Below are 27113 nucleotides of genomic sequence, written 5' to 3'. Positions count from 1 at the left end.
TCGGTTATCAGCCTTGCGAGTGTGCGAATAATTGGTATCGGCCTGCAAAAATCAATATCGGTCAACCTCTAATCTGCAATAGGCCCGGTGCGCACTATACCATCGATGGCCTACACCAAGGGTCGGCAACCTACGGCCCGCGGGCCGGATCCGGCCCGCCAAGCGAAATCGTCCGGCCCGCGACATAATAATTAGTTATCACAAGAATACGGCCCGCCGTTTCATAATGAGTTTCAATCTGCAGTGCAGCACTGCATGAAAAAAATGTGCTACGATATAATAGTAGCCTACATCGTATTAGTCCATTGTTACGCCATAAAACGAAGGTGGTTGAAGTAGGAGATGGAGATAGACTAGACTGGATCAGTGCTTATCAATCGGTTGTATCTCGCAACCGAAGGTGTTCCATACTTTTTTAAAGGGTTTACCACTCTAATAATGGGGTGTGACAATAAAGGTGTTCTTCCTTTGCTTCAAAAACGCTTGGAACATCTCAGACGCAATGACGCAATCTCAAACTATTCAATTATAGATAACTAGCCTCCGTATGTTAGTTAGCCTATCTATAGTTCAATTTTCCAGAAGGCATTGTGTGCCAAGACAAAAAACCTGAATAGTGTTTTGGCCACAATGGTGAAAACTGTTAATATGATTTTTGTCTCATTAACTGAATCAGTTACGCCAGATATTACTAGAAGCAGAGAATCAATATGGCGATGTCATGTAGGCCTGTGTCTGTCATGCTCGTGCATTAAGTCGAGCAGCTATGCTTACACGAGTGTATGAACTGAGAAATGAAATAGCAACTTTCCTCGAAAACACAAATATCGCTGACTCATAATCTTGTAATCGATAATGGGTATCTCATCTTGCTTTCCTGGTACATTTAACGTCACATCTGAACAAATTGAATTTGCAACTTCAGGGGGAAAACAACTAAATACATGAGATGTTGAGGCGCATTTAAAACAAATCTGTGACTCTGGAAATGTCAACAGTACAAAGAAAATTATGCTCACTTTCCTATACTGGAAAAGAGAAACCCTAGTACCGACACTACATTTGTAACTGTGATACGAAATTTAACTACTGAATATTCACCCGATTTTCCCACATTCCTTCTCTACAAAATGAATTCTGACTATTCAGTACTCTGTTTGATGTGGACGCCAATACCATTGCCTGAAAATTTCAAATGGGCCTTTCTGAAATGCGATGCAGTTGAATTGAATGACAAATTTCATACAAAGAGCATATCGCTGCATGACTTTGACAAAGAGTACGTTCTTAAAATTGGTCTTTATCCCGGCTTGACCAACAATGCAGAAGAAATTGCATCGATTTTTGGAAGCACGTACGCATGTGAACAATAGTTTTGAACAATGAAATTCGCGAAGAGCAAGCTAAGATCACGTATTTCGGACGTCCATTTTAAATAGGGTCTGATTTTTGTTTCATCTGACTTGTTATCAGAAGTTGAAAACCTTTCACAACGCAAGCTGCGTCAATTGTCACATTTATTCTGTGTTGTTGAAGTGTAAATACATGTGTCTTCTGATAGGTATGATTGAGATTGCAGCAATGTAGGATAATATACCGAAGTGAGCGTAAAATATAGTACAAGAAAAATTCCGGCCCGCCAGAAAGTTGTACATCCGAAATTTGGCCCGCGACTAGCAAAAGGTTGCCGACCCCTGGCCTACACAATCGCATCTGCAATAGGCCTAGTGCGAATGATATCATCGTATGCCTAACTACCGCGTCTCGTGCCTAGCATGCTTTGGCTCCTATCTCCCGAGGGCTTGAATACCATGCCGTTTTAGTGTATGCTGCTTAGCGATTGTGATTATAAAGTGACATCCCGAAACTGAATGACATCGAATGTCCGCAAACATGTGCGACGCGTGCGTTCATGCGTAATTAATTTCCACTAATACATGAACATAACCATTAGAAGATGTGTGTCAAGGCTTGAGTTCTAAAAGAGGAAAGCTTGAACCGCCTGAAATCGGCGTCATCATAGCACAAATTCCATAAAAACTCGGACATTTTGACTTGCGCAGAGCGTCGCCGAGGCTACGTAAGACACGTTGATAAGCGAGCGTATTTATTTGTTCACAACAGATCAGGGATTCGCTAATTAACAGTACTTCCGGACTTGTCGACAAGCTTATCATACGCGTATAATCGTCAACTCGAAGAGATTGTATAGTCGTCAATTAGGCATGTACTTAACCCTAATGAATTGATGCTCTATTAGTAAATTCGAAAAAAATCGAAACCCCTCCCTTTTATTTCAAAATCCACCCCTTATTTTTCGGCTGGCTACGCGCCTGTGTCGATTCACTTAAGAATCGTGACTGGAGTCATTACAACCGTGGAAAAAGTAGAAGTCCTTCGTTACTGACCAGCCTCTGACTTTCTCGTGACGTCTCCGTTCTGTTTCAGATTGATCGTCGTACTGCCAAAAGGCACAAATCGCATGTGGGACGACCCAGACCTGACCGTGCTGCAGTCACACGCGCAAGGCACAAACCGGCTCCCGTTGAGTCTCGCCCAAGGCTCCGCGTTGCATCGAGCGTTTTTCTTCCTATGCAAAATGACGAAAGTGTCCGTGCCGGTATTCGCTCTGTGCCGCTACGACTTGCTCAGCCACAGGTCCAACCTCCACGTCGGTTCCATGGTGGACGGGCTTTGTTGCTGGCCCGAAGTGCTACTCCTGCAGCCTAACTTTGGGAAGATTCGTGAGTGATTGTTTGTGTTTAGGGCTCAACAGTTGGGTTGTTCGAAATTGAATTTTTTCTTCAAATTTTACTGGCTATTTGATGAAACTGTTGGGTTGACTGAAAAAACGCTGTGCACCAAATTTGGCTCGATTCCAACCTGTAAAAGCGAAGCTATCAGAGTTGCAAAATTTTGAATTTATCAAAAAACATTTTACTGTCAATCTCATGAAATTGTTAAGTTTTCTTCGAAAATCGGTGTATAGCATAGTTTAAAATGCTGGTTTTAAAATTATAGTGTTGACGATGGGTAGTTCTTTATTAATTGAAGAATTTCCCATTGAGCTTGAGCAATCTTTTTGCCTCGATCATTCGAAATTTCATGTCGGTCACGTCATATTTGGCGATACGATTGTTGGTATACAATGTTCTTCCAATTCTCTACTAGTAACTGACGATTACCGCTGACGAGTGTCGGCCGAAATATCCCGGTTCTTTTCAATATGAATATATCATTCAATTGCGAATTACATTAAAATTAATATTACTGAATTTGCGAAAACTTGGAAGTGGCATTGAATTTTGAATTTTAAACAAAATACGACTTTCAAACAGGGTTGTCATGACTCGACTCGACTTGAGTCAATTTGTGTATTATTGACTCGACTTGTACTCGAGTCATTGTGAATAACTCGAACCAAGTCATACGACTCCAAACTTGGATGGCGAAAACAGACATTCCATTGTGATTTCGAAGAATAGTACAGTCACCACATGATTGGTATTTCGTTTATCAGTCCCGATACTTGGAAAATAGGGCCAGCAAATATTAGAAATGAGGATAATTACGATATTATGAAAGCCGGCAATTCTGTATCACTCGAGCATAATTGTAAAAAGTGGGTTGAGCTGGATTGAACTCAAAACTGAATAGTGAACATAATGACTTTGACTCGGACTCGACCGATTTGGTCTCGGACTATAAAAGTGAGATTGACTTGTGACTCGGAGCCTTACAATACAGCACAATAGAAATCGCCTATAGGAATTTCAGGAAAACCCAAAATTACAATATATTCCAGCTTTTGTATGCTCAGATTTCGCTTGTTGATGCAGGTTTTCCGTTTCAGTTTTAAACGGGATTCATAAGGATATACACGCGCCGAGCTCAAGAATGGGGAATATAGACTGGAATACCGATATGTTGCGAAAGGTACGCGTGTTCAGGTTACCTTTGAACTCGGTCATTGTCGGCCCCTAATCCTAGCCCTAACATACCGCAACCTTAACCCCAAGCTCTAACACTGGTATTCTTAAACTTTGTTTAGTGCAGTGGTTCTCAACCTTTTCGACCTGTAAACTGCAAAAACCAAAATTCTAAATTTAATTTTCAGCTGCAGCTTTTCAGAACAAACAAAGATGTCAGAAATTAGCTTAAAACTAGATCATCGACATCTTGCTCTAAATCACATTCTAGAATTATCTAGACAGCTCATTGAATGGGACATAGGTATAAAAACGTCACACCGTCAATATTTTATCGACATAATATGTAGTGCAGATTACCAGAGAACCCGGCCCTTGGAGAACCCGGCCCTACCAACTCGACCCTTGGAGAACCCGGCCCTTGGAGAACCCGGCCCTCGACGAACTCGAAATTTTGTATATCAAGCACGCGTGGTCTACTTGTTGTGGTATTCATGGCGTTTTTCGACTACTCTGGACCTCGGTGAATGCGGCCCTCGAAAAATTTTGAATTAAAAATGCATTAAATGTGATATGATTCTCAGGTAGGGAACAATCACGTGCCGTGGTAGATCTCCCAGTGCGAGAGCCTGATATCGAAGAATCTACCACGCATGCTACCGGTTCACCATGATTGTTTGCCAGGGAACTCGGCACTTGGAGTTTGATGCCGCAGCTTTGCAGCATGTGGCCTAATATCCCACCCCGGCAACCCTAATATCCCACCTCCGGCAACCCTAATATCCCACCCCGGCAACCCTAATATCCCACCCCCGGCAACATTAATATCCCACCCCCGGCAACCCTAATATCCCACCCCCGGCAACCCTAATATCCCACCCCCGGCAACCCTAATATCCCACCCCCGGCAACCCTAATATCCCACCCCCTGCAACCCTAATATCCCACCCCCGGCAACCCTAATGCCCCACTCCCCGAACCCTAATGTCTCCTTTCCCAACTACCCTACCCAACCCTAACACCCCACCTCAACCTACAGTTGCAATAACGAGCAGACCACGAGTGGTTGATATGTGAGCAATAACAATCGTTGGGATCAGGGGCGTAGCCAGCCGAGATAAAAAGGGGGTAGAACTGAATAAAGGGGGGAGAATGAGCCTCTATGCGTCATACCTTTAGCGATAGCGACTTCTGTATTCCGTACGCTTTTGAAAGCCTAACTAATTGGCGGATCTAATTACTGAAAGCGAGTTAGCAATCAGCAGCTTGCGCGGGGATCGTGTTAGCAATCAACAACTTACACGGGGCTCATGTTACGATGCGCACGCGCTCATCCCGTGACAGTGCAGGAGATCTTATTTGTATTCAAATAAGTAATCGACCTTGAAACAATACCAGAACAACATTTTACGATGAACAATCTATACAGCGCAGAATCTGTTATATTCAGAATCTGTTCTCGGCGTTTTAATTCCATTCATTTCGAACATGGCGCATATACTTATTGTACCGGCGTGTGAATAATGACTTATTCGCAAAGCGAGGGAATCTCAAACAAGTTTCGGCGGCTATTGAAGGCTGAATGCGTCCCGGTGGGATACCGATCACGAAAGGCATAATCCAGTATGACGTATAGATGGTCATTGAGGTCAAGACAATGCACAACAATGGCGTCAAAAATAAAATGCGAATCGAATGTATTGTGTCTTCACGCTGTTTTGGGGAACAGGCTTGAGTTCGGCAAAGCACGAATCAGATGCGATTGCTTTAAAACATGATTTCATTCAGTTATAAGTTGTTATTTTCATGTTATTAATGTTCGTTATCGTTTACAATTAACTATTGATGACAAAACAACGCGTGAACGACGCGACAAATGTTATTATTGCTCGACGACTGCATTCAGAATAAAGCAAAGGGATTAAGCTGACCGCTAACCCTCGCGAAGAGAAAAATGCCCCTTTCACGCTTGCATAGACGCGCTTCCATAGACGAGAGATCGACGAGAAAAAAGCATGTAATCAGCGTCGGCGATCGGCGTCGCACGCAGCAAATTGAAATTAGGCGATAACGTGAAGAAATGTTGTTATAGCAGTAGTGTTGACTTGGGATTTTCGGGATAGAATCGAGCCTGGAAGGGGGTAGAACGTTCTTCAATTCTACCCCCCTGCCTACGCCCCTGGTTGGGATATATTTTTCATCTGAACAATTCACACACAATGTACAATGCGATAAGACCCATTGCGATGTCATGAACAGATACGAGTATGTCGAACGTCGCACGTCCGCCCAGCGCCAAGTCAATTCAACACTGAGCCGACCACGCAAGCGTGATCACGTGATCTGATCACTCCGTGACTGCATGATCTACGCATGCCCTGACCTCCTTACAAGATTGTCAAATCAGTTGATAATAACATTATTACTTTATTAATTCATATTAATACTTGTGAATACACTTAATTTCAAAATTTCCCGAGGAATTCACCGAGGGCCGGGTTCTCCAAGGGCCGGGTTCTCCGAGGGCCGAGTTGGTAGGGCCGGGTTCTCCAAGGGCCGGGTTCTCCGGCAACCGTAGTGCAGATACTTTCTCCCCTCAATGGGAAGCCTTGGAGGGTTAACCGTGTCCAAAACATGTAGCCTGCTTGCAGAGGTGGTCTACTTTTTCGAAGTAGTCAAGTAGTTTTCCTCTACATCTGGTACTTACTCAAGTAGATCTGATTTAGCTACTTCTGCGTTGTAATATTTTGTGATCTACTTACTTACTTTTCACTATTTTCAGTTTTTCAAGTAGAAGTAGTTTAATCCTCCAATCAGGAAGATAGCCTGAGTAATTTCGGGGCTGTTTTCATGGAGTATGAACATTTAATTTTCATAAAAGTTGAGTAAAGCCCATGATTTTCGTCGCGCTCAGTGTGTACGGAGTAACAAGTATGATTTCACGAAAGTATCGGTGAATATAATTTAGGTAGCGGGTTGGCATGGTTCCAATCACACCACATTGTCGCCCTTCACCATATGAAATATTTCATCACAGTAGACATGGCTCATCATAACTTTTAAAACTGATGTTTCGCAATCTAGTATTTACTTATCATATCGTAATCTAGCAGTCCATGGCGTGGACTTTCTGGACTACAGACATGAAATACATTTTCCGCCTTGAGAAGTAGTATTTATCTTTCACTTTCAATTCTCAGTATCATGTTCTTTGAGTTCTAATTAATATCAGTTCTTCTGTCTGTATAACATACATGTTGAAGCATGAAAGCAAGTGTAGTAATGCCGTTAATTTCCGCAAATAACGCTACACGATATGGCATTTTTACGATCCACCATATTTTTTATTAACGCTTACTAATCGTGCAAAGTGTTTACACCGTATCTATACAACTTCTCCGTATTGCTCTTCGACTAAACTACGGGCCCTATAATACGGGGAGTGCGCCATACCATGTTATTTTCTAAAACGCGCTGCTCGAGGGATCAGTGGATTAGTATCGCATTTTCATTCCATGATACGGACGAATGCTTATACTTTAGAAAATTGGATACCTTCTGGTATGTATCAATATGAATGAAGCTCGGCACCTTTCGCATAGCTCAATTTGCACCTTTTGACTTGAGTAGGTTTAAAGTCAGTCAATTCTACTTCTACTTCAAGTAGTTTCAGGTTGCTTATGGAAGAAGCATTTCTACTCGTGCTTGAGTAGATTTTTTCGTCGGTACTTCTGCTTCTACTTGAGTAGCTTTCTTGACTACTTTGGCCACCTCTGCCCGCTTGTAGCACAAGGCTGTGCGTTAGGGTTGTTCAAAAATAGATATTTTCTCTGGATTCCGGGGATCCGCTGATTAACACCTAATTTGGCTCAATCCCAACTGGCAGATGGGAACGCACGGGAGTTAGTAAATTTCGAATTTATCATAAGAAATTTTGTAAAGCAATTCAAATTTTACTGTCAATCCAGTGAAATTATTAGATTGTCTAAAATAGCCTGGACGGTGGGTGATCCTAGAATTAATATTGAAAATCTCGAAAAAATTTGCTTCTATGGGTAGGAATTGCCTCAAATTTGTTTTGCGTCGTTTTAGTAGACAATGCAACAGTATCATGGGGCTGAATTTTTTAAAGATTATTTTATAATCAAATGAATATTCACAAACTTCTGTGCGTTCAAATCTACCAGTTGGCGTGGAGCCTAATTAGATGTGCAGGGTTATTTTAAGCAATCGAACAATTCAATCAGTGGTTCCCCAAAACCCGCAAAGAAACGTTAGGCCTGTTAGCGGAAGTTGAATTCTTCAATATCTAACGGAATATGCCTGTTTGCGTGCGTTTTGATCAACCCTTTGTTCTTTGGTCAGTTGACTTGGATTCACCTCAAAATCGGCTGGCAGATGTGCCCGAACATACCGACGCTACACAAGACGGTCCTGGATGACGTGATGGACAAAGTGAAAGCGGCAAATTTGCGCGAGGTCGCTACGACGGGCGATAACGAAAAACAAAGTGTGACGAATAGGCCTTTCCGTGTTTTCGAACGGAGTGTTTATCTCGAGTTGTACGCCCTGGAAGCTTTGACCAAGGATATGGTCGTGCCGGATTTGAAGAAGCAGGTGCGTGCAGGGTTGTAATGACTCGACTCGAGTCACGGATTTTTGGTGACTCAACTTGGCTCGAGTCATTTTTTCAAATTCGTAACATGACTCGACTCGAGTCACAGGTTTTTGGTCACTTGACTTGGCTCGAGTCATTTTTTCGAATGTATAAAATGACTCGACTCGAGTCACGAGTTTTTGGTGACTCGACTTGGCTCGAGTCATTTTTCAAATTCATAACATGACTCGACTCGAGTCACGGATTTTTGGTGACTCAACTTGGCTCGAGTCATTTTTTCAAATTCGTAACTCGACTCGAGTCACGAGTTTTTGGTGACTCGACTTGGGTCGAGTCATTTTTTGGAATGTATAAAATGACTTAACTCGAGTCAATTTGTGTATTGTATTGTGTATTGTGTATGAACAATGACTCGAAGCAAGTCACATGACTCGAGACTAGGACGGCCAAGACACTCATTTAATTGGTACCTTGGAAAATAGGGCCAGAAACTGTTAGGACTGAGAAAAAATACGATATTATGAATGCGAGCAATTCTATATCACTCGAGCAGAGAAAAAAGTAGGTTTAACGGCTGTGAACTCAAAACTGAAGAGTACACACAATGACTTGGACTCGAGTCACAACGCTATTAATCGGACTCGACACTGTACTCACCGACTTGGACTTGTGGTGAATTGAGAATGACTCGACTTGACTCGAGTTAAAACTATAAATGTGAGATTGACTTGTGTCTTGGGACCTCCTTGTGACTAGATTGATCTAGTTTTCCAAGTCTGTTTTGTATGCGTGATTCGATATTTGAAAATGTTTTTTTCAGGTTGTGACGGAACGTTTTTGGCCAATCTTGCAGTCCTGGTCCGCAGGGCATATCAGCAACAACAGGACCGGTGCGTTTTCGTTAAACTAGTATTCGGGAAGGCGGATGTAAAAATGGTGTTTACTTACAGTTAGCGATGGCACGATCGTAGCGGTGTTGGAATCGTTTGGTTGCATTCTTTCGTACTACTTGTTGAAACAGAAACAGCAGCACAAACGGCAGCCCACGCTGCCGCATCTTCAAGAAACGTTCGAGACCGTTTGTTTCTTTCTGCATAACTTGGCGACCAGATACTTCGACAATTGTAAGTCGCCGTGCTAGAACCGATGAACACAGAGTCGTCGAATCCGCGCGCTCTTGGTCGGTAGTGTTAAACCGGGGTTCTCTGGTCTCAAATTGACGGGCAAAACGACAAAAAAACTTTTGGCGGGTGAATGTTCGTTCGGAATCCGAAAAAATCCTGCTGAAACAATGCTAATTAATTATATTGCAGCAAATAAAATCCGGCTGTCACCGCAAATTCAAAATCCGGATCCAGTCCGGCCACGTAAAAATTAGATGAAATCCTGCTCCGGCTCCTGAACCGGACTGTGACCATCTCTGGTTGTCAGTCGATGTTATGAAGGAAATAGAACACATTAGGCCCGATTTTGACATAAATCTGGACATTAGGGTTGTTCAAAAAAACCTCGCCTGCTTGGGGACTAAATTATCAGGTTGTCTAAGAAAACGATGTACACCAAATTTGACTCAATTCCAACCAGTAAAGGCTGTGCAATCTTGAATTGAAATTTTTAATTTATTAGGAAAAATGAAAAAATAAAAAATTTTCAAATTTTCCTGTCAACCCCATGAAATTGTTGGGTTGTCTTCAAAGACGATGCAAAACAAATTTGAGTCAATTCCAACGAGTAGAAGCGGAGCTATTTGAATTTTTCGTTGATAATCCCCGGATTATCCTTATCCGCAACATATATGGCACCAATATAACGCCCAGCCTTGTCATTGCCTTCCAGCTGCTCGTCTTGAAGTTATTCTGGAACAGCGGTTATGTATATCACATGAGCAAATAGATTTTTTCCGAAGCCCCAACAAATCAATATCACAAGATTGCGATATAATGAAAAGATAAGAGGTTGCCGAAACGACTTAAGGGTAGTCTCTAATCAGACACCCGTCTTGGTCTATAGCATGTAAATAAGAGGGATGCACACTGGATTTAAGAAAAGGTAACATAAAGGAAGCGACAAAAATGAATGCTGTATGTGTCGGTAGGCGAGGTCGATATGTCAGATTGTGATCCCTGTAATCTTGACGGCTGACTGGTATTGATTCAGTAGAAATTGCTTGTATTTCGGTTTGAATGTGGACATGTCGACGACTGTCGGATAGCCGACGAGAGGCTAATGGTTTTGTTCTTTTGACACTCCATTGATGCACAGTTCATTTTGTGTATCAGTTATCTATAGTAGTATGTGGGAAGTGTAATGTGTGACTGAATGTGAATATTCGGGGTTCCCATAGGATTATAGATTAGCGTATAGGTTGATTTATTAGGTTAAACAGCTTCTTGGAGGCACAGATGAACCTGCATATTTTTGGCTGACACTTGTCAGGAGTAATCGTCTGCAACTAGTAGAGAATTCAAAAGAACATAGTATATCAGCAATCGTATCATTCGTTTATCAAATCAATGCACCACATGATTGGTATAGTGAAAAGATAGGAGCGTGCCGAAACGACTTAGAGTAGATGCCTTATTTTAGCAAAGGTACCACTTCTAGAATGTGTGAAAAATTGTTTTTCCTGCAGGTCCGAGGATTGTCCGTAGCTACGCTGCCGCGTTTTTGATTCGTACTTCGTTCTGTAATCCGACAAAAGCGTGTGTGGCTTTGCTTGCCTGGGCCAAGTCTTTGCATGTGTCGGAAGCCGCAGTCAAGGGCCAGTTTGCACACCCGGAAGTAGATCTGACAGTTAGGCTGGTCGGTAAGGAGCCGGCTATCCGTATTTGCAAATGGATCGACCAGATGACCTCCACAGATACTAAATCACTGGTGGAAGTTTTGTCACTGGAGTAATTTTGTTCGCGCTTTTTCCTTATAATGCAATTTCTTTAAGTGACTTTAATGGAATTTCTGTGCAAGTCTGCAAAGAAGCAATATTTACTTTGGTCAATGGTTTCGAATAGATTGTTTTTGTATGGATGTTTTGGGATCGAAAGCGTGTGGTCTGAATTCGTTGATTTCAGCGCAGCCAGTATTAGCTGGATTGTTGTGATTGTAGCGTGCTGGGTCAGGTTGTATGATATAGTTTATGCAGTATATAGCAGTCTGAAAGATGATAAACAGTTTCAAGTTCAAGATTATTCATAAATTTCATCACTTCAAAACTACACAAGACTGCAATACAATGAATGATAAGAAGATGCCGAAACAACTAGGAGTAGTCGGAAGATCGGACACCCACCTGGTTCGCAGTGGATGGAGGGAGCACTCTGTGGAATTAGAGGTTAAGACGTAAATTTTTACTCCATTCCAAGTAGAAATAATTTACAAGACTTCCGAGTGGAGATTGAAAATATGAAGGTGTTGAAAGGTAAGATTCTGTTAAGAAGTAGTGCACCTCAAGCAGCAAATTGGAGGGGGTGACTGTCCATGAGTGTCCAAATTGCACGGTACATCTTAGCCAGGCGTACTGATGCAAAATCACATTATAAATGTGCAATCTTCGAAAGTGTATTTGGTTAACGCGCTACAATAGCTTTTTCGACAAGTTAATATGACAATTTAAATAAACGTTGAGCAAACATCATAAAACTATACATTTCTACTTGGCAAAATTCAATCTATTGCTGACATTATGATCTCCGCCTTCATGTCAATTTTGTGAACTAAAAAATTATCTCATTTGTGATTTGCACGGTTATTAACAATTTGCCTTTGTATTACATGGTGTTTATAATGATCGTCACATAATTTCATCTGATCAAGCCACACACAATGCACAAGACACAAATGCGATATAACGAACAGAAATAGGAGGATGCCGATGAAACGACTGATGTCACAGTGTTTGATGCTAATCTCTAATTCGGCAGTCCATTTTGATGTTGTTTCTTGCTCTTTCCATTCCATTCATCCATATGTAATTCTTACGAATAAAGATTCTCTCTCACCACTACGCTTTGTCACCCGCTAGTAAAATGTTCCCAGTCCGGGAATCGAACCCGGGCCGCCTGGGTGAAAGCCAGGAATCCTGACCCCTAGACCAACTGGGAAGCACACTTACTATGAAATAAATAACTGTCTGATTCTACTTTGCATGACAGATTGGCAGTGCGTTGTAGCTTATTGTGTTTGCATAGTGCCGTGTTCGTATATCTACTAATCCTTTGACAATCATGAGATAGATTAGTTGCCAAACCAACTACTATCAATCAATTGAGTAGCGAAATGGATCGAATCTAGTCGCAGCTTACGGACCTTGGTTGATATGAGATGAGAGATTTGTTTTGCTTGAACTGACGTGGCGTGGCATTGCCCGCCCACTCGAGAATCGAGTCGAGACGTAAATTATAGCTGTAAGGATTCAATGCAGTGCAGTGCAGTTTTTTTAATATCTTGATGATTCCTCTGCTGACTATTTTACTGTACAGCTCATTCCTAGCATTGTAACAAGTTGTATATTATTCCATGACAAGGTAATTATGATATTCTCAAGTTTTTCCAAAGACTATGCAAATGTTGTGGTTGGATCACATCGGATGGAATTTTGATAACAAACTGATATTCAAAACAATTGACATCGGTCTGACATCCATTCCGTGTTTATATTGATTTAATATCGCAGCAGCATTCTATCATGATTGATGAACAATTTGGAGTTGGCTTGGGAGAGCATTTATGCAAGACTATGCAAGTCTGGGCTAATTCAATCCAGAGCGAGTCATTATGGAATCGGTGTCCTGTGCTCAGACTATGTTTTATTTTTTATCATTTTTTATTAAATTACTTGCACTTGGAAAATCATCGCTGCTCTCCTGATATACCGGTATCAGGCAAAACGGCCAGCAATTCCAGTCAGGAAGGGGATAAACTTGGCTAATCAAAAGATCTTATGTTAATTGTGTTTGTGTAGGCAGATCACTTTTGACACGCTCATTTTGTAAGCAGTTCGCATGCAATAAGAGTTTTAATTGGGTTGAGTTTTAATTTAATTGAGTTTTAATTGTTTTAATCCTTCATTTATCATGCCGTATAGTATTATATGGATATTTTCTAATTCTTTGGTAGCCTACAGCATCATTCTTTGTATTTTGGGGTCCCTAGAGTTGATTGTTGGTTCAATTCACCGATCAACGTCCTTGTTATAAAATTGAATAATATATCCAAATTTAAATAAACACGTCAGGGGTAATCGTCAGCAACTATTATATAATTGAAACGAACATTGTAATAATTGTATAACAACAAAAACAATCATATATCACCAGAGAGAGAAAGAGATTTCATTTATTCGTCAACCTCAACCACGAAACACATGAAATAGGCAATATTCACAACCATTCGAGTCTAAAATTGAGATATTTGCTTAAAAACTGCCTAACATATACTGCATCGTAACTGGGAGACCCGATATGACTGAAGTCTTCAAGGCCGGAGTCACCCAAGCATATTTTGCAGTTAATAATAATGATTAATTTCGTTCCTTAGTCAAGTAGCTATATAGGCCTAGTAGTCAAGTCAAGTACCAAATAGTGTTTATCCGTTATATAACCATGTATTAATTTCTAGTGTTTAAGTCGAATCGGACTAAAATGTTATAATTAGTCACTTGTCATAATATATTTATTAGTAAAATAAAGCTTTGAAATGATATCTGAATTTTTTAACGTTGTCGCCTTGTCGGCGTGCATGTTGATTGGTTGCCTAGCGGCAGGATACATTCCACTAAGTTTTTCACTCTCACAGGTAAGGCTACTTGCGACTTTTCGTGGTGAAAACAAATTACGAATTGCATTCTGTTGCAGAGGAAGATACAGCTTTTCACGATATTCGGTGCCGGTCTGCTGGTGGGTACGTCTCTCGCAGTAATTATTCCAGAAGGCGTAGAGACTATTTACAGAGTGGAGCACCACCATGAGCATGCAGAAGAATTATTAGGTATGAACAGCATGGTTACGGTATTACAAAAATTTTTTTTTTTTCGAATTGTACTTGCTAGTTAATAAGAATTCTTAATTGGTTTTAATTTTGGCTCAATTCCAGTCAGTAGAAGTGAAGCTATAGAAGTAAATTTGAAAAATCATGATATAAAGAAAAGTAAACTTTTTAAATAAAATTTCATTAAATCTTGGTATAGAAATGAAATTAATCAGGTTGTCTATAAACGATGTAGGCTACAACACATTTGACTTAATTCCAACCCGTACAAGCAATGTTATTATTTAAAGTAAAATTTTTAGATTCCAAACAGTAATATTTACGGTGGGTGATTCTATAATACTTAATACTGAATAATAATGTTGAATGATATAATGAATAATGTTAAAAAACGTTGCATAACTAATTTGACTCAATTTCCACCTGTAGGATCAAAGTGATTGTGTATAAGTTTTGCATTCGAAAAATTAGTATTTTGGCGGGAAATTGTATCATTATTAATTAATAAATACTATTTTTCGATTACTGCCTATTGATGACTCTATTTTTATATCGCTCCAACTGCTTTTGCCGTCAAATTACTTAAATTTTGTAGACTTTTTTCAAGTGGAAAGTAGTTCCTGGATGGTTTCACACACTGCTATGATCGGCGTAACAACTGCGAAACGTACCACGGCATCTAGGTAACAAAATTATATTTTAGAAGTTGAAGCTTTTTCTAGCAGTTTTAGTCATTCTTCATTTCAGTAGTCGCAACAATGCGTCCAGAACAGACTTGTACAAACTACTGGATTCTCAAAACCTAGATTGTTAGTTGTACAATTCTGGTCCTGTAGATGCCTGTATCAAGGTTGGCCTCTCGGACTATGTGGGTCTGTGTTAAACTAGTACTGACTTTTCTGCTGATTATCGTTCAGAATCTCATCACATAGAGAAACGCGAAGTTGCATCAGAGGATATTGATCCAACGCCTGCAGTCATTCTAGGTGAGTACGGCTTGTTAAGGATACAGTTATGGAAAATAACCACAACTGAGACTTGAGTATTTTAATGCCGCAGGATAGCTGACATTTGGGAGTTGGATCATCTTTGATCTGGAATGTATAAATCCTTGTTTGGTATATACTTAGTAGCCTAATTATATATTTTTATTACATTCAATTAATATTATTAACAATGTTAAAGTAATATTGGACTATAATTTAGCTATATGCTCGGCTGTCAAGCTATTGATAGTTGAAATTTATTTGCAGGCCTGGTGTGCGAGCCTCTACTATGATGATATTGCTTTTGTTCTCAAGCTCATACAAGTCATTATTAGTTAAAACTTATTGACTTAGTTCATGCTTTGTATTTTGCTTAGGAAATACGTTGTGGAAAACAGTAATTTTTCAGTTTTATCGCACATGATGGACCATTGCTGTTTGAATAACGTCTGCTGTATGAACCCATTGAAATATTGATCAGCACACAAAATATAGTTTACTTACTAATACTATTAAGGCTGTTTTACTCATTCTTTTTGACTTGCACTAGGTGCCTGCAGCTCGAATTTTCTCATGCTAACCGCAAATTCCAGTGATTAATACATAATTTGTCTCCAGGCGAAAAGCATGAGCATCACGACCATTCCAATAACCATAAGGTCGTCGGAATCTCGTTGCTAATTGGCTTTGTGTCGATGTTACTCGTGGACCAATGCAGCGGCTCCCATGCGCATTCGCACTCCCCACCGGAAATCAAGCTCGGTAAGCTATGCATGAAATTCACATTGTCAGTAGACTTTTTAGCCCTACCAACTACCAGATCTTCTAGATCAACGGTTCCCAAACTTTTTCGGTGTGAGGGCCAAATTTAAAATTTCAGAGTACGGTCGGGCCGCACGAATACTGCGGCTATGAATCGGACCCAAACAGTCATCATGGCTATTTCGGAGTAGTTTTATTGCCCTGGCGAGATTTCAAAACTGTACACTGTTTACCGCTACTTATTTGCTGCATTGGGTGTCCGTTGAGTGAATCAGCTTTTCTCGCCTAAACGCGCGAAGCGCGAGAAATTTCTTTAGTTTCATGACTGAATCGGTCAATATGATCGGGATTTTCATGTATTGCTATCAATTTTCATCCTGTCTCTGTTCACGTAATCTGATTTACCGGTAGACATAGGCGCTGAACTCTAATTTTCCCTAGGTATGCGAGATCGATGACGTCACAAAGGGATGACGTCATAGTGCACCAGAATTGGCAAATTAGCCGACTCGCAAGCGTTCAATATCACCTGGCACTTGTATATGGTGACAAAATTACGATATGATTAAGCAGGCCGCGTAGCCAGTCGGCTGCTTGCTGAATTGATTGAATCTAATTCAAATTTACCAAGGTAGCATCAGTTTATTATGGTTAAGTACATGCACCAATGCCGATAATACATCGATCGGATCAGCATACTTGTGTAATATACTCGACACATCACGCTACCATAAGATTACCAACGCGTGCGACTGTGTAGTCAATTAGCGAGCTCGCAATCTCCGCAACATATTCGCCAACACACGCGCCGACAATCGGGAGATTTCAATCACTCCGCCTCGAGAACAAACGAATACGCATCTTCGGCGACGCCTAATAAGGTTGCAGGAATTATTTTCCCAAATAGAAAGTCTGTTCTGGACTCTATTCATTAGTGACTTTGATTTCATAGGAGTTAGAAGTTTCAATATCAAGAGCCTGCAAGACATTTTCTGATCGTTCAGTTTTAGTATTAGCGTTAGTCAAAATCAATTACGCCGCTGTCTGTTCACGGTCAGTATGTATTTCAATCAATTCCGTCCATGTTCATTGTTCAATGTCTGAGCCAGTCTGACAACACAATCACAGAAGAAGCGATACTTCCGGCCGACGCATAAGATATCATGTTCCTTCACAGCAGGAGATGACAATCGCAACATTTCGCGCATATATAGAAATTGACATCTTTAGTATCGAGTTCTCGGTCTTGTTGCCTCGCGTTGCGTCTTCTGACCACTCGCGTTTGATCAAATATTCAGGCGCATAGCCGAGTTGTTATGGAGTGTGTCCTATAATGGAATCCGCATCGATTTCAGGTGGTTCAAACCTTTCTCAAAACTCAAGCCTTGACTCGAATCTTCTGATGGTTATTGGTTATGTTTAAGTATTAGCGGAAATCAAGTACGCATGTACGCACAAGTCACACATTTTTGCGGACATTCGATGTCAGTAAGTTTCGTGATATCAATCTTTAATCACAACCGATAGATAGGAGCCAAAGCATGCTAGGCCGGAGACGCGATAGATAGGCCGGCAATGATATACTTCGAACCACGCAGACACAATTGTGTAGGCCAACGATGTTATCGTGCGCAGGCCAGTGATGGTATAGTGCGCACCGGGCCTATTGCAGATGCGATTCATCAAGCCAGCGGAACTAGACCTGACGGAGACGCGATAAATCAGGCCTGCGACGATTGCGCGCGGTAATCAATGACCTAATTTCGCAATCATCTCAGCGTCGAGATCGCGTTGCGTTACATTGCGCGCAAACGATTCTCGCAAATTGGAAACGCGCTTCCGGCTAATTGGCCGTGGCCGCGCGCAACACTGATAAAATACTGACAACTGAATTGTAACTGAAGGACGGAGTTTTGTTAAGCGCCTGAACGTATTGCTGCCGGTTTACTTACGTGTTCAGCAGCACTACGAAACGCTTATTTCTAAATCGATCAATTCACCAGCCAGTCAGTAACAGACCAAACCGAATTCTGGGTATGCCGCATACCCAAAAAAATTCCTAGGTATGCGCGGCATACCTAGCATACCTGAGTTCAGCGCCTATGCCGGTAGAGCTGAGTGAGGTGTGTTTGAAAAGGTATAGGCCCCATCAATAGTAATTAAACATCTCCGTGGGTATACCCGTTGGCAGGAACGTAACAGCACTTCGTCAGGACCCCGGGCTCCCATAGGGTGATAAACTGACCCGCATCACGTTGTTCGCTTTTGCCACGAAATTAAAGTTGTACTGTTTAGTGAGAAAGCGCGACTAGCGAATATTTCGATAATTCATGATAAAATCGGTGAATAAGATCGGGAATTGCATGTTTGTCCTCTTTGCCCACGTAATCAGATTTACCGGTAGAGCTGAGTGAGAGGTGTCTTTGAAACTGCAGACCCCGTAAAATTAAACATCTTCATGCGGGCGGAACCCTAGGTATGACTTCTTTACATAATGTTATTTTGTGACCTCCTGTCTGCTATATCAAAAATGTGGAATTGCCCATTGCCCAAACCTACTAAACTGAAAGATCACACGATTTCAGATTGGTATTTCTTCGCTGGCATATAATTTCCTTTCCTGTGTGATGGTATTTGTCTAGTTAGGTTTAGATTGCCAAGACAAGAACATTCGGCGCCAGTCATTTAGTCGCCTATATGGACGATTAAACCTATCTTTATTTTGTATATATAACGAAGTTTTTGGTCAGCATAAAAGTAGTCCTTTACGGCCAAGGCTTTCTCGCTGCCGATCGTTCTGACACACTTCTTGGAGTGACATGTTACATGGCCTAAAACTTTATATGTCTTGGTGCGTTGTGGTGCGGTCATGGCAAACGCTGATATGCCCATTTCTATAAATCTTGCGTATTTTTTCTTGGGGAAGAGTACCCAATAATCAAGATATGTGGCGAATTGAAATCGCTTGTAGCACGAAAAATTTTTGAAAAAGTTGCATAAATTTTCAAAAAATACTCCATAATTTATGCTAATTCACGAATTAATTTTGGGCCCCCTTCGAGCTCGGCCCCCTCAATTGGGGGGTTTGGGGTGCGGCAGTTACGGCCCTGACTATAGGACTACCAATTATGCTGCTTTTAGCCGGCTAAGCAGTATGCATTTCGGCGTATTCAAGCGTGAGTCACGTGTTGCACATCTAGTTATCATAGGGCTACCATACGTCCTCTTTTAAGATGATTTGTCCTCTTTTTTGATTTTTTTTTAAGTGTCCTCGGAGGACGCCCAAATGTCTTCTTTTTTGAGGATTTTGGTTACATTTAGGGCCAAATTCGACTGATATACATTGAGTCAGCACTGTAGGAACGCTACGGCGGCTATTTCGGGAGCTGGACCGGAAAGTTGGCCTTTTTTTTCAGCCAACCACCTGTTAATGTAAAAGAAAAACTGTATTTTCCGGGAGTTGGGCCTCTTTTTCGTTTTTAGTCAAGCGACCACGGAGTGGGAAAAATTTACCATTTTTCAGGATTTCCTCCGGTTTTGAAAGTTATCAATACCTATTTATATCTGTAGCTACTGCTCGTTCAACTGGAAAGTTAGGGCACATTGCATTGAAACAGCAGTGACGTAACGTTAGCAGTCTGTACTCACAAATTTCCTGCAATTCTATAATTAAAAAGTACAGAGGCCAAGCCAAGCAAGAGTATTTTATAAATAAAAATTTTATTTCTTGTCATAAATCGATTTCCTAATATATTTTTGGGGCTGCAAGAAGGCTATCTGGGGGCCGCGCTTGGGAATCACTGTTCTAGATCTAGTTACGTTTTTTGAAAAGTTAGTAGTTCTTGCTGTACTTGCGCGTTAAGAATAAATTTAGTTGACTAACAGCTAGAAAACAGGTGTCATCATTTGGCATGAATCGTAATACCAGTGTTCTGCTTTGTGATGTTCTTGCGGACATTGCTAGCTCATGGTCAGGTCGCTACTAACGGTAATGTAGCCAGGGGTGGGGTTTGGGGGCTGACACCGCTTCTGATAAAATGAGAATTAATGAGTTGTTCCAAAATTGAGTCTAGTTTCTTATATGTCTTAGTTGGTTGCCGGTTTTTAAGCTCATTAGTTCCAGTTACGAGTGCTGAAAAGTGAATAGTTCCAGTTCTAGCTTGGAGTCTCTTGAAGGTACAGAACTTCGATATACAATTGAATATTATATACATATTGAAATAACCCCGGATATTTTCGGCTGACACTTGTCAGGGGTGCAACTAGTAGAGAATTGGAAAGCACATTGTATGTTAAGGTGGAGTGAAAATGACTTTTTCTTTCAAATCGAAAAAAGGGGGTTCTTAAATCCCGACAAACGACCTAATACTTCAATAAAAATTGACTTTAGGGGATTACCCCCATTTTCCAGCCGGCAACCCCCATGGCCCATCTCGGCAACCGCTGGTCGTAGAGTCATGATATATAGCTCAAAAGCAGCGGAAACATCATGTTTCTATCTGTCTTAAGAAGAAAGTTTTCTCTATTATGAACACAAAACGAGTTAGACAAAAGCAATATATACGCACATTTGTGTTGAAATTCAGCATTTATTCTGACAAATTGTGATCTGTGATTAATTTTTTTGAAAAGCAAAAAAACACACTGACAATAACGAATATTATACAATGTATATCAACAATCGTATCTAGTTGTGCATTTTGAAATTCAGTAGTCTGTACAAGTCTAATTTTCAGCGTATCAATATTGCTCTTAACTTGCAGATAATTTGAACCAAAGCAAGGTTGGCACCGCCAGACCAGGGCAATCTTCCGGTAAAGGGATGACTGCCACTATCGGGCTGGTCGTGCACGCAGCCGCAGATGGCATAGCGTTGGGAGCGGCCGCAAACACGGCACGGTCCGATCTGCAACTGATTGTGTTTTTGGCCATCATGCTTCATAAGGTTTGTCGAGTGTTTTGTAAGGCTGGCTGCATTAATATGAGTACTCGAATCTAAATCGACTGAGCAATTAGAGTTGACTATGGGAGATGATTTTTTCCAGTACAGAAATGACACGCTCCTTGCCACTAATTGATTTATCATCAAGAATTATGGTTTCGACACTATTTTCTTCTGTGGAAGCCTGAAAACTTCAATAGATTGTATAGCAGCATACAGGGTTGCAATAACGCGAGTCATGACCAGGCTTGTAACCAAGTCACAAGGTTCCGAGTCACAATTCAATTTCACTTTATAGTTTTGACTCGAGTCATTCTCAATTCACCACTGAGTCAAATCCAGGTCATGAAGTAGAGTGTCGAGTCCGAGTCATAGTGTTTTGACTCGAGTCCGAGTCCAATTCATTGTGTTCGGTGATAACGAATTCTTTGCATTCATAATATACTAATTTTCCTCACTTTAGACAGTTTCTGGTAGCATTTTCAAGTAATAGTGTGTTTACAATTCTTCCAAATTACCATGAAATGCCTGTCTTGGTAGACCCAGTCTCGAGTCGTATGACTTGGTCCGAGTCATGCGCAATGACTCAATTACAAATCGAGTCAATGCACAAAGTGACTCGAGCCGAGTCATTTTTCAGAAAATGACTCCAATCAAGTCGAGTCACCATAAAATCGTGACTCGAGTCATTACAACCCTGGTCATGACTCAACTCGAGTCAGACTCTAGTCGCGATTTTTGGTGACTCGACTCGAGTCACATTCTTGAAAATGACTCGACTCGAGTCAATCTGTGTCTTGTCTCGACTTGTAATCGAGTCACTGCGCAGTGCGCATGACTCTGACCAAGTCATACGACTCGAGACTGGGTCTACCTAGACAGGCATTTGATTGTGATTTCGAAGAATAGTAAAGTTATCACGTCAATATTATTTCGTCTATCGCCACTGGTACTTGAAAATGCGACCAGACACTTGAAAGTGAGGAAACTTAGTATATTATGAATGCGAAGCATTCGATATCACCGAGCAGAGTTGGAAAGGTAATTTCACGTGACATTAACTCAGAACTGAACAGTCAACACAATGACTTGGACTCGAAGTTGACTCTGTGGTGAATTGAAAATGACTCGACTTTACTCAAGTCAAAACTATGAAAGTGAGATCGACTTGTGACTGGGAACATTGGGACTTGGTTACAACCTTGGCAGCATACGAAACATGTAGGATGTAGCCTACCAGTATTACAAAGTTACGCATATTACTTGAAATGACAAACCGGTATCTGTAAAGTTGCGTCCAACCCACAGCATTGTCACATAGTGCAATGAAATAGGTATGGTAAAAAAAATAGCAAACCATCTTTAATGTGAAGTAGAACTGGTATTGTATTCTTTGTGATCACACAAAAGGTTCTTATTCGAACTTTCCATGTCTTTCATACTGTTGTGATGTCACAACGAGCGTTTCTCTAATCACTCGGTTATTTGATTTCATCCAGCCCTATTCTTTTGCAGCAGGTCGTACATTTTACCGAGAAATTCATTTTATCAGGCTCCGGCCGCGTTTGGACTGGTATCGTTCTTAATCCACGACGGCCTCGACGTGAGAAGGATTAAAAAGCATCTTCTCGTATTTTCCTGTGCGGCGCCGTGTCTGGCGATATTGACGTTTATTTTGTTGCAACAGGTACTTACATTCTTGTAATCTCAAATTGTTCGATTCTCCATTTAGGGTCATTTATGCTATGATTGAATAGTTCACTTCGTCTATTATATGCAACTGGTTTTCAGAAATAGACTCTGCCTTTAAAGTTGAAACTAGAGAATTGTTATATTTAGGCATAGAAAAGTGTACAACAGGGTTGTTATGACTCGAGTCAAGACTCAACCCGAGTTGCAAGTCATTGGCCAAAATGTGCTATGAATTGTATCTAAAATACAACGAGTAACAAAGAATTATTGAGTTTGTTGGGAAATATTTGGCCTTGCATTTGTAATGGTTATTTGGTAATGAATGTGAGTGCAAGTATAGGTATTTTTTGTTTTGTAGCCAATGTTGACGTTTGACAATATCACAAGCTATTGATTCCAACAGGAAATATTTCATTATTGTACTTGGAGTAGCGTCAATGCTGGCAACTATTACGACCGGAGAGATTCAGCTCTAACTTTCATTTGTATATTCATATTATGTGGAATTGCATAAATATATCCTAGAAGAGTCGAGATAGTTGCCGACATTGATGCTACTCAAGTATAGTTGGTGACATTGGCAATGTTGACAAAATAGGTGAACCCCTGATAGCGTAATGGTTAAGCGTCCGGCTTCTTGATCGGTAGGTCGTGGGTTCGATTCCCGGCCGGGTCAGACCTAAGACCTGATTAGTAACACTGGTATCCATGGCTTCCCTGCTTGGCGCTCATGCATTACTGGGATAGCATGGAGGGGTGGTGCACGACTTAGAAAGCCGTAAAGGCTATACCTGCACTTCCTTGTCCAGCGGCATATGCACATCATGCACTCATGGTATGCATATGCGCAGATCGTGTGTATGCATATCATGAGTCGGTGTATATGCCGCAAAAAACATTAAGGACAAAAATAAACTACGTCCTTTCCGTCCTTTTCTTTCCCTGTGAGAACCGGTGATGTAGGATGAAATTGGTCTGTACATCAACTGCGAATGAATACCCTTGACATTGTGTCTTGCCTTGCAGTTCTCTTCTGGAATGCCAAGCGGAATGAACGGTACCGGCATCGCGATGCTTTTTTCAGCCGGAACTTTCTTATACGTTGCGACGGTGCACGTCTTGCCAGAAGTGTCCCACCAAGTGACTAGCGGGACTCACGCTTCGGGCTTGAGCCGATACGAAGTGTTTTTATTAGTATCCGGGTGCCTATTGCCGTTGATATTGAATATCGGACATCACCATTGACGTGCCAAATTACACTAGATTGGAGGGTAATGATTCAATCGGAGGCGACAACCCAGTGCTTGATTTGTTACGTTTTTACCTATTATACCGGTCACTCAAGATGGGAGACATGAAACGAAAATGAATTGTATTCTATTTATGTTTGTCTGCGTTGGAATTTGTGTTGCTACTTCATAGTCTAATCTTGGTTCTCGATAGGTTGAGAATAGGGTGATTGAAATATAGTCGAGTGCCATGTCATTTTTGGGTGGGGCTGGGCATAATTGACTACCTGAGTGATTTGATCCTTAATCGAGTATTATGATTTGAGTCGAGTACCACTCATGGTGATGTCATAATAGTAAGAGTGATTTGGAAAGATCAAATATGTACCTTTATGCAATCAATAAGAATGCGATGTCACTTCTACATCACATTTAAGTTAATTTGATACCTATTTCATTGTGTTTCTTGGGCAGTACTTCAAAAATATGTCATTTTCACACCAACGTGTTAGTTTTGTACTACATGTTCCGTATGCTGTGACGCGACATACTTTCACAATGGAAACTAGTATCAAAACTAAATTCTCGGAAAAATCCTCCCACAAGACTCAAATCATTAGAATTGATACTCGATTGAGATTTGAATACTCGAATTATTGTGCCTAGCCCTATTTTTGGGTATGAATCATCCATTATCTTCATTGTGACTTCCAGCGGAAAGTTTTTCAAACCAATGGCGGATGCTGGAATTTTATGACAAGCTCTGTTTGACACTCGCAGCAGACTTGGTCTAGTGTTTTTCCAACTATTCAGGATTTGAGGTGGTGTGTTATGCTCCGTTTATTTGGATATTTGTTGTGTAAATTTCTAATATGATTATTTGATTGTTGTATTAAATATGTGCCCGTTACACATGTCAAGTTTTCCCTTGCCACAATTCAAGATTCGATATTTGGAAGACATTTTGATTCGAAGCAAAATACTAGTTATGTTGGATGGTTGAATTTCTATTATGACATCTGTTCACAGTGCAGTATAATAAGCACTGCCTGTTTTTAATATTAGTGCTCACTGTAAATGCCCTTTTCGTTTTATGCTCACAGCATACCAATAACTCTGCAATCAGTCGCCAACCTAGGGCATTGGGCATACGCGTTCGGTAAATCCTATACTGTACTAAACTTACTGTTTCAATATAGCTTCATTTATTGATTTACGTGTTACAGGAAATGGCACCGGGTAATGGTAGATTTGAGTTATAGCTAACTACATCACCACTCTAGATTGATATGCCATGGAGCGCGCTGGTATCATACATTATAGTTTATATTGTATTGAAATCAAACGTGATTATGTTTGGTAGAAGTGCAATTGATTTCATAATAATCTTTGTCTGAAATAAAGATTTCAGAAGACAACTCTAAATGGCAAGAATTATTTCACATTCATGCATATTATGGAAGACATGAATTGTATAAAACCTCTTCCAGATTAGATTCAGTCATAGACAGAACGAGTAACTAGCTTAATACGACTGAGGATCTGGTATGTTAACTTTTGGAATAGCCTCGCATGCGAAATTGAAAATTTCGTGCAGCAATTTCGTTGATTTCAATGTATTTTCTTTAGAGTCTCTGGTGTTTTGCGATACTGTAACAGCAGAGCTTTGACATGTAAAGAGCATCTCGTTGATTTTAGTCATTTTGAAGCCCACTTCTTTACAATATTCCTCGTGTTTGCGTTGCACGTCTCGTTTCAGAGCCGCGTTACTGTCTCTCAACTTCCAATGATTGAACGTAGTAAGTTTAGGCGTGGAAGGTTTTGTCGTTCTACTGTGAGCATCCACTTTAGTGACAGATTCAGGTTCGGATAATTCAGATTCATCAAGTTCCTCATCAGTTTCGTCTGCCTCACCTTGTACGATCAGATTGGAGCCGCCACCTTCAGCCATTAGTCCAACTGTACCTCCATTAGTTGAATTACGACAGAGGTTTATTCGGTTTTGCAGTAACAGTACACGAATCATATAAAAAGGAAGGTGTTGAATGTGTTAGGTAATGAAGTTCGAATGATGTGACAATTGTAAAATGCTCATTAATGATACCGTATTATTAATTTGTAAGAAAATCTGAATTTGCATTGGGTGACAATTGTGATTGGTGCTGAGAATGGTATGAAACCATACAAGGACAAAATGTCATTATCATCATCATTGGTTTATTAGCACTTTTATCAGTTCAATACACCACAAAAATGCGATACAATGAAAAGAAAGGAAGATGTCGAAGCGACTAGGAGTTGTCTATGGAATCGGACACCCACCTTGGCCTAGGCAATGTAAAGAGGAGGCATGCACACTGAATGAAAGTAAAGAAGATGGTATAGAAAAAGGAAGCGACAAGAAATAGGGCGGCATGTCATGGGAATCGAGATCGTTCGGTCAGTCGTGGTCCGGTAATCTTGAGGATGGACTGTATTTATTTAGTAGTAATTGCTTGTATTTCGACTTGAATGTGGACATGCTCGTCGACTGCCGGATGGCCGGCGGGATACTGTTCCACACATCAGGTCCGGCATATTTGATAGAGCGACGATCTTTTCGGTCGATCATATGATATTTGGACGACGTGGACGCGCGTGTGTTGTACTTGTGCGCTTTTGATTCAGAGGTAAAGAAGTCATTGAAGTATTCGGGGCAACGACCGCAGTGAAACTGATACATAAACTTGACGATTTCTAGTTTCCGCATATCTTCTATGTTTAGGACGCCGAATCTCTTCAGCAGCGACTTATTGGATGGGCAGCCAGGCCCCTTTGGGGCCCTAGCTATGATTCGGAGTACTTTATGCTGTAGTTTCTGCAGTGGCTTGAGTGCAGTTTTACTGGCAGCCCCCCAACAGAGGATGCCATAATGTAACTTCGATTGGATTAAGGATTGAATTTTATCAGCAATTTACAGAGGTTTGTATCACC

At 40.9% G+C, this 27113-nt stretch overlaps 4 protein-coding genes and 1 non-coding gene across 6 annotated transcripts in view; 2 read left to right on the top strand and 3 right to left on the bottom strand.

Moving 5' to 3' along the window:
* The window catches only part of LOC145450901 (uncharacterized), a 33865-nt gene extending 22294 nt beyond the window's left edge, over positions 1-11571 (top strand). The window contains exons 13-18 of the mRNA XM_080329399.1: positions 2449-2744; positions 3854-3936; positions 8295-8546; positions 9368-9437; positions 9498-9671; positions 11180-11571. Coding sequence (XP_080185525.1) covers positions 2449-2744; positions 3854-3936; positions 8295-8546; positions 9368-9437; positions 9498-9671; positions 11180-11445 — 1141 coding nt within the window. The 3' untranslated portion in view covers positions 11446-11571. The remainder of the gene's footprint in view (positions 1-2448; positions 2745-3853; positions 3937-8294; positions 8547-9367; positions 9438-9497; positions 9672-11179) is intronic.
* LOC145449815 (uncharacterized) overlaps positions 1-27113 on the bottom strand; it is a 342177-nt gene that overhangs the window by 227501 nt on the left and 87563 nt on the right. The window lies entirely within an intron of this gene.
* LOC145449838 (uncharacterized) overlaps positions 1-27113 on the bottom strand; it is a 113179-nt gene that overhangs the window by 64177 nt on the left and 21889 nt on the right. The window lies entirely within an intron of this gene.
* On the bottom strand, positions 12573-12644 carry Trnae-uuc (transfer RNA glutamic acid (anticodon UUC)). The gene has a single exon. It is a non-coding gene; the product is annotated as a tRNA-Glu (tRNA).
* On the top strand, positions 13052-25565 carry LOC145450902 (zinc transporter ZIP9-like). The gene is made up of 7 exons (XM_080329400.1): positions 13052-14337; positions 14397-14529; positions 15447-15515; positions 16134-16277; positions 21041-21222; positions 22772-22906; positions 23938-25565. Exons 1-7 carry the CDS (start codon positions 14239-14241, stop codon positions 24154-24156), a joined length of 981 nt encoding a protein of 326 aa, XP_080185526.1. The 5' UTR covers positions 13052-14238; the 3' UTR covers positions 24157-25565.

Source organism: Botryllus schlosseri, chromosome 11 (assembly GCF_051294905.1).
Source record: "Botryllus schlosseri isolate E-star chromosome 11, Bs_hap1, whole genome shotgun sequence".
Lineage (NCBI taxonomy): Eukaryota > Metazoa > Chordata > Ascidiacea > Stolidobranchia > Styelidae > Botryllus > Botryllus schlosseri.
The sequence above is the reverse complement of the archived record's forward strand: the minus strand, read 5'-3'. Positions and strand labels throughout refer to the sequence as shown.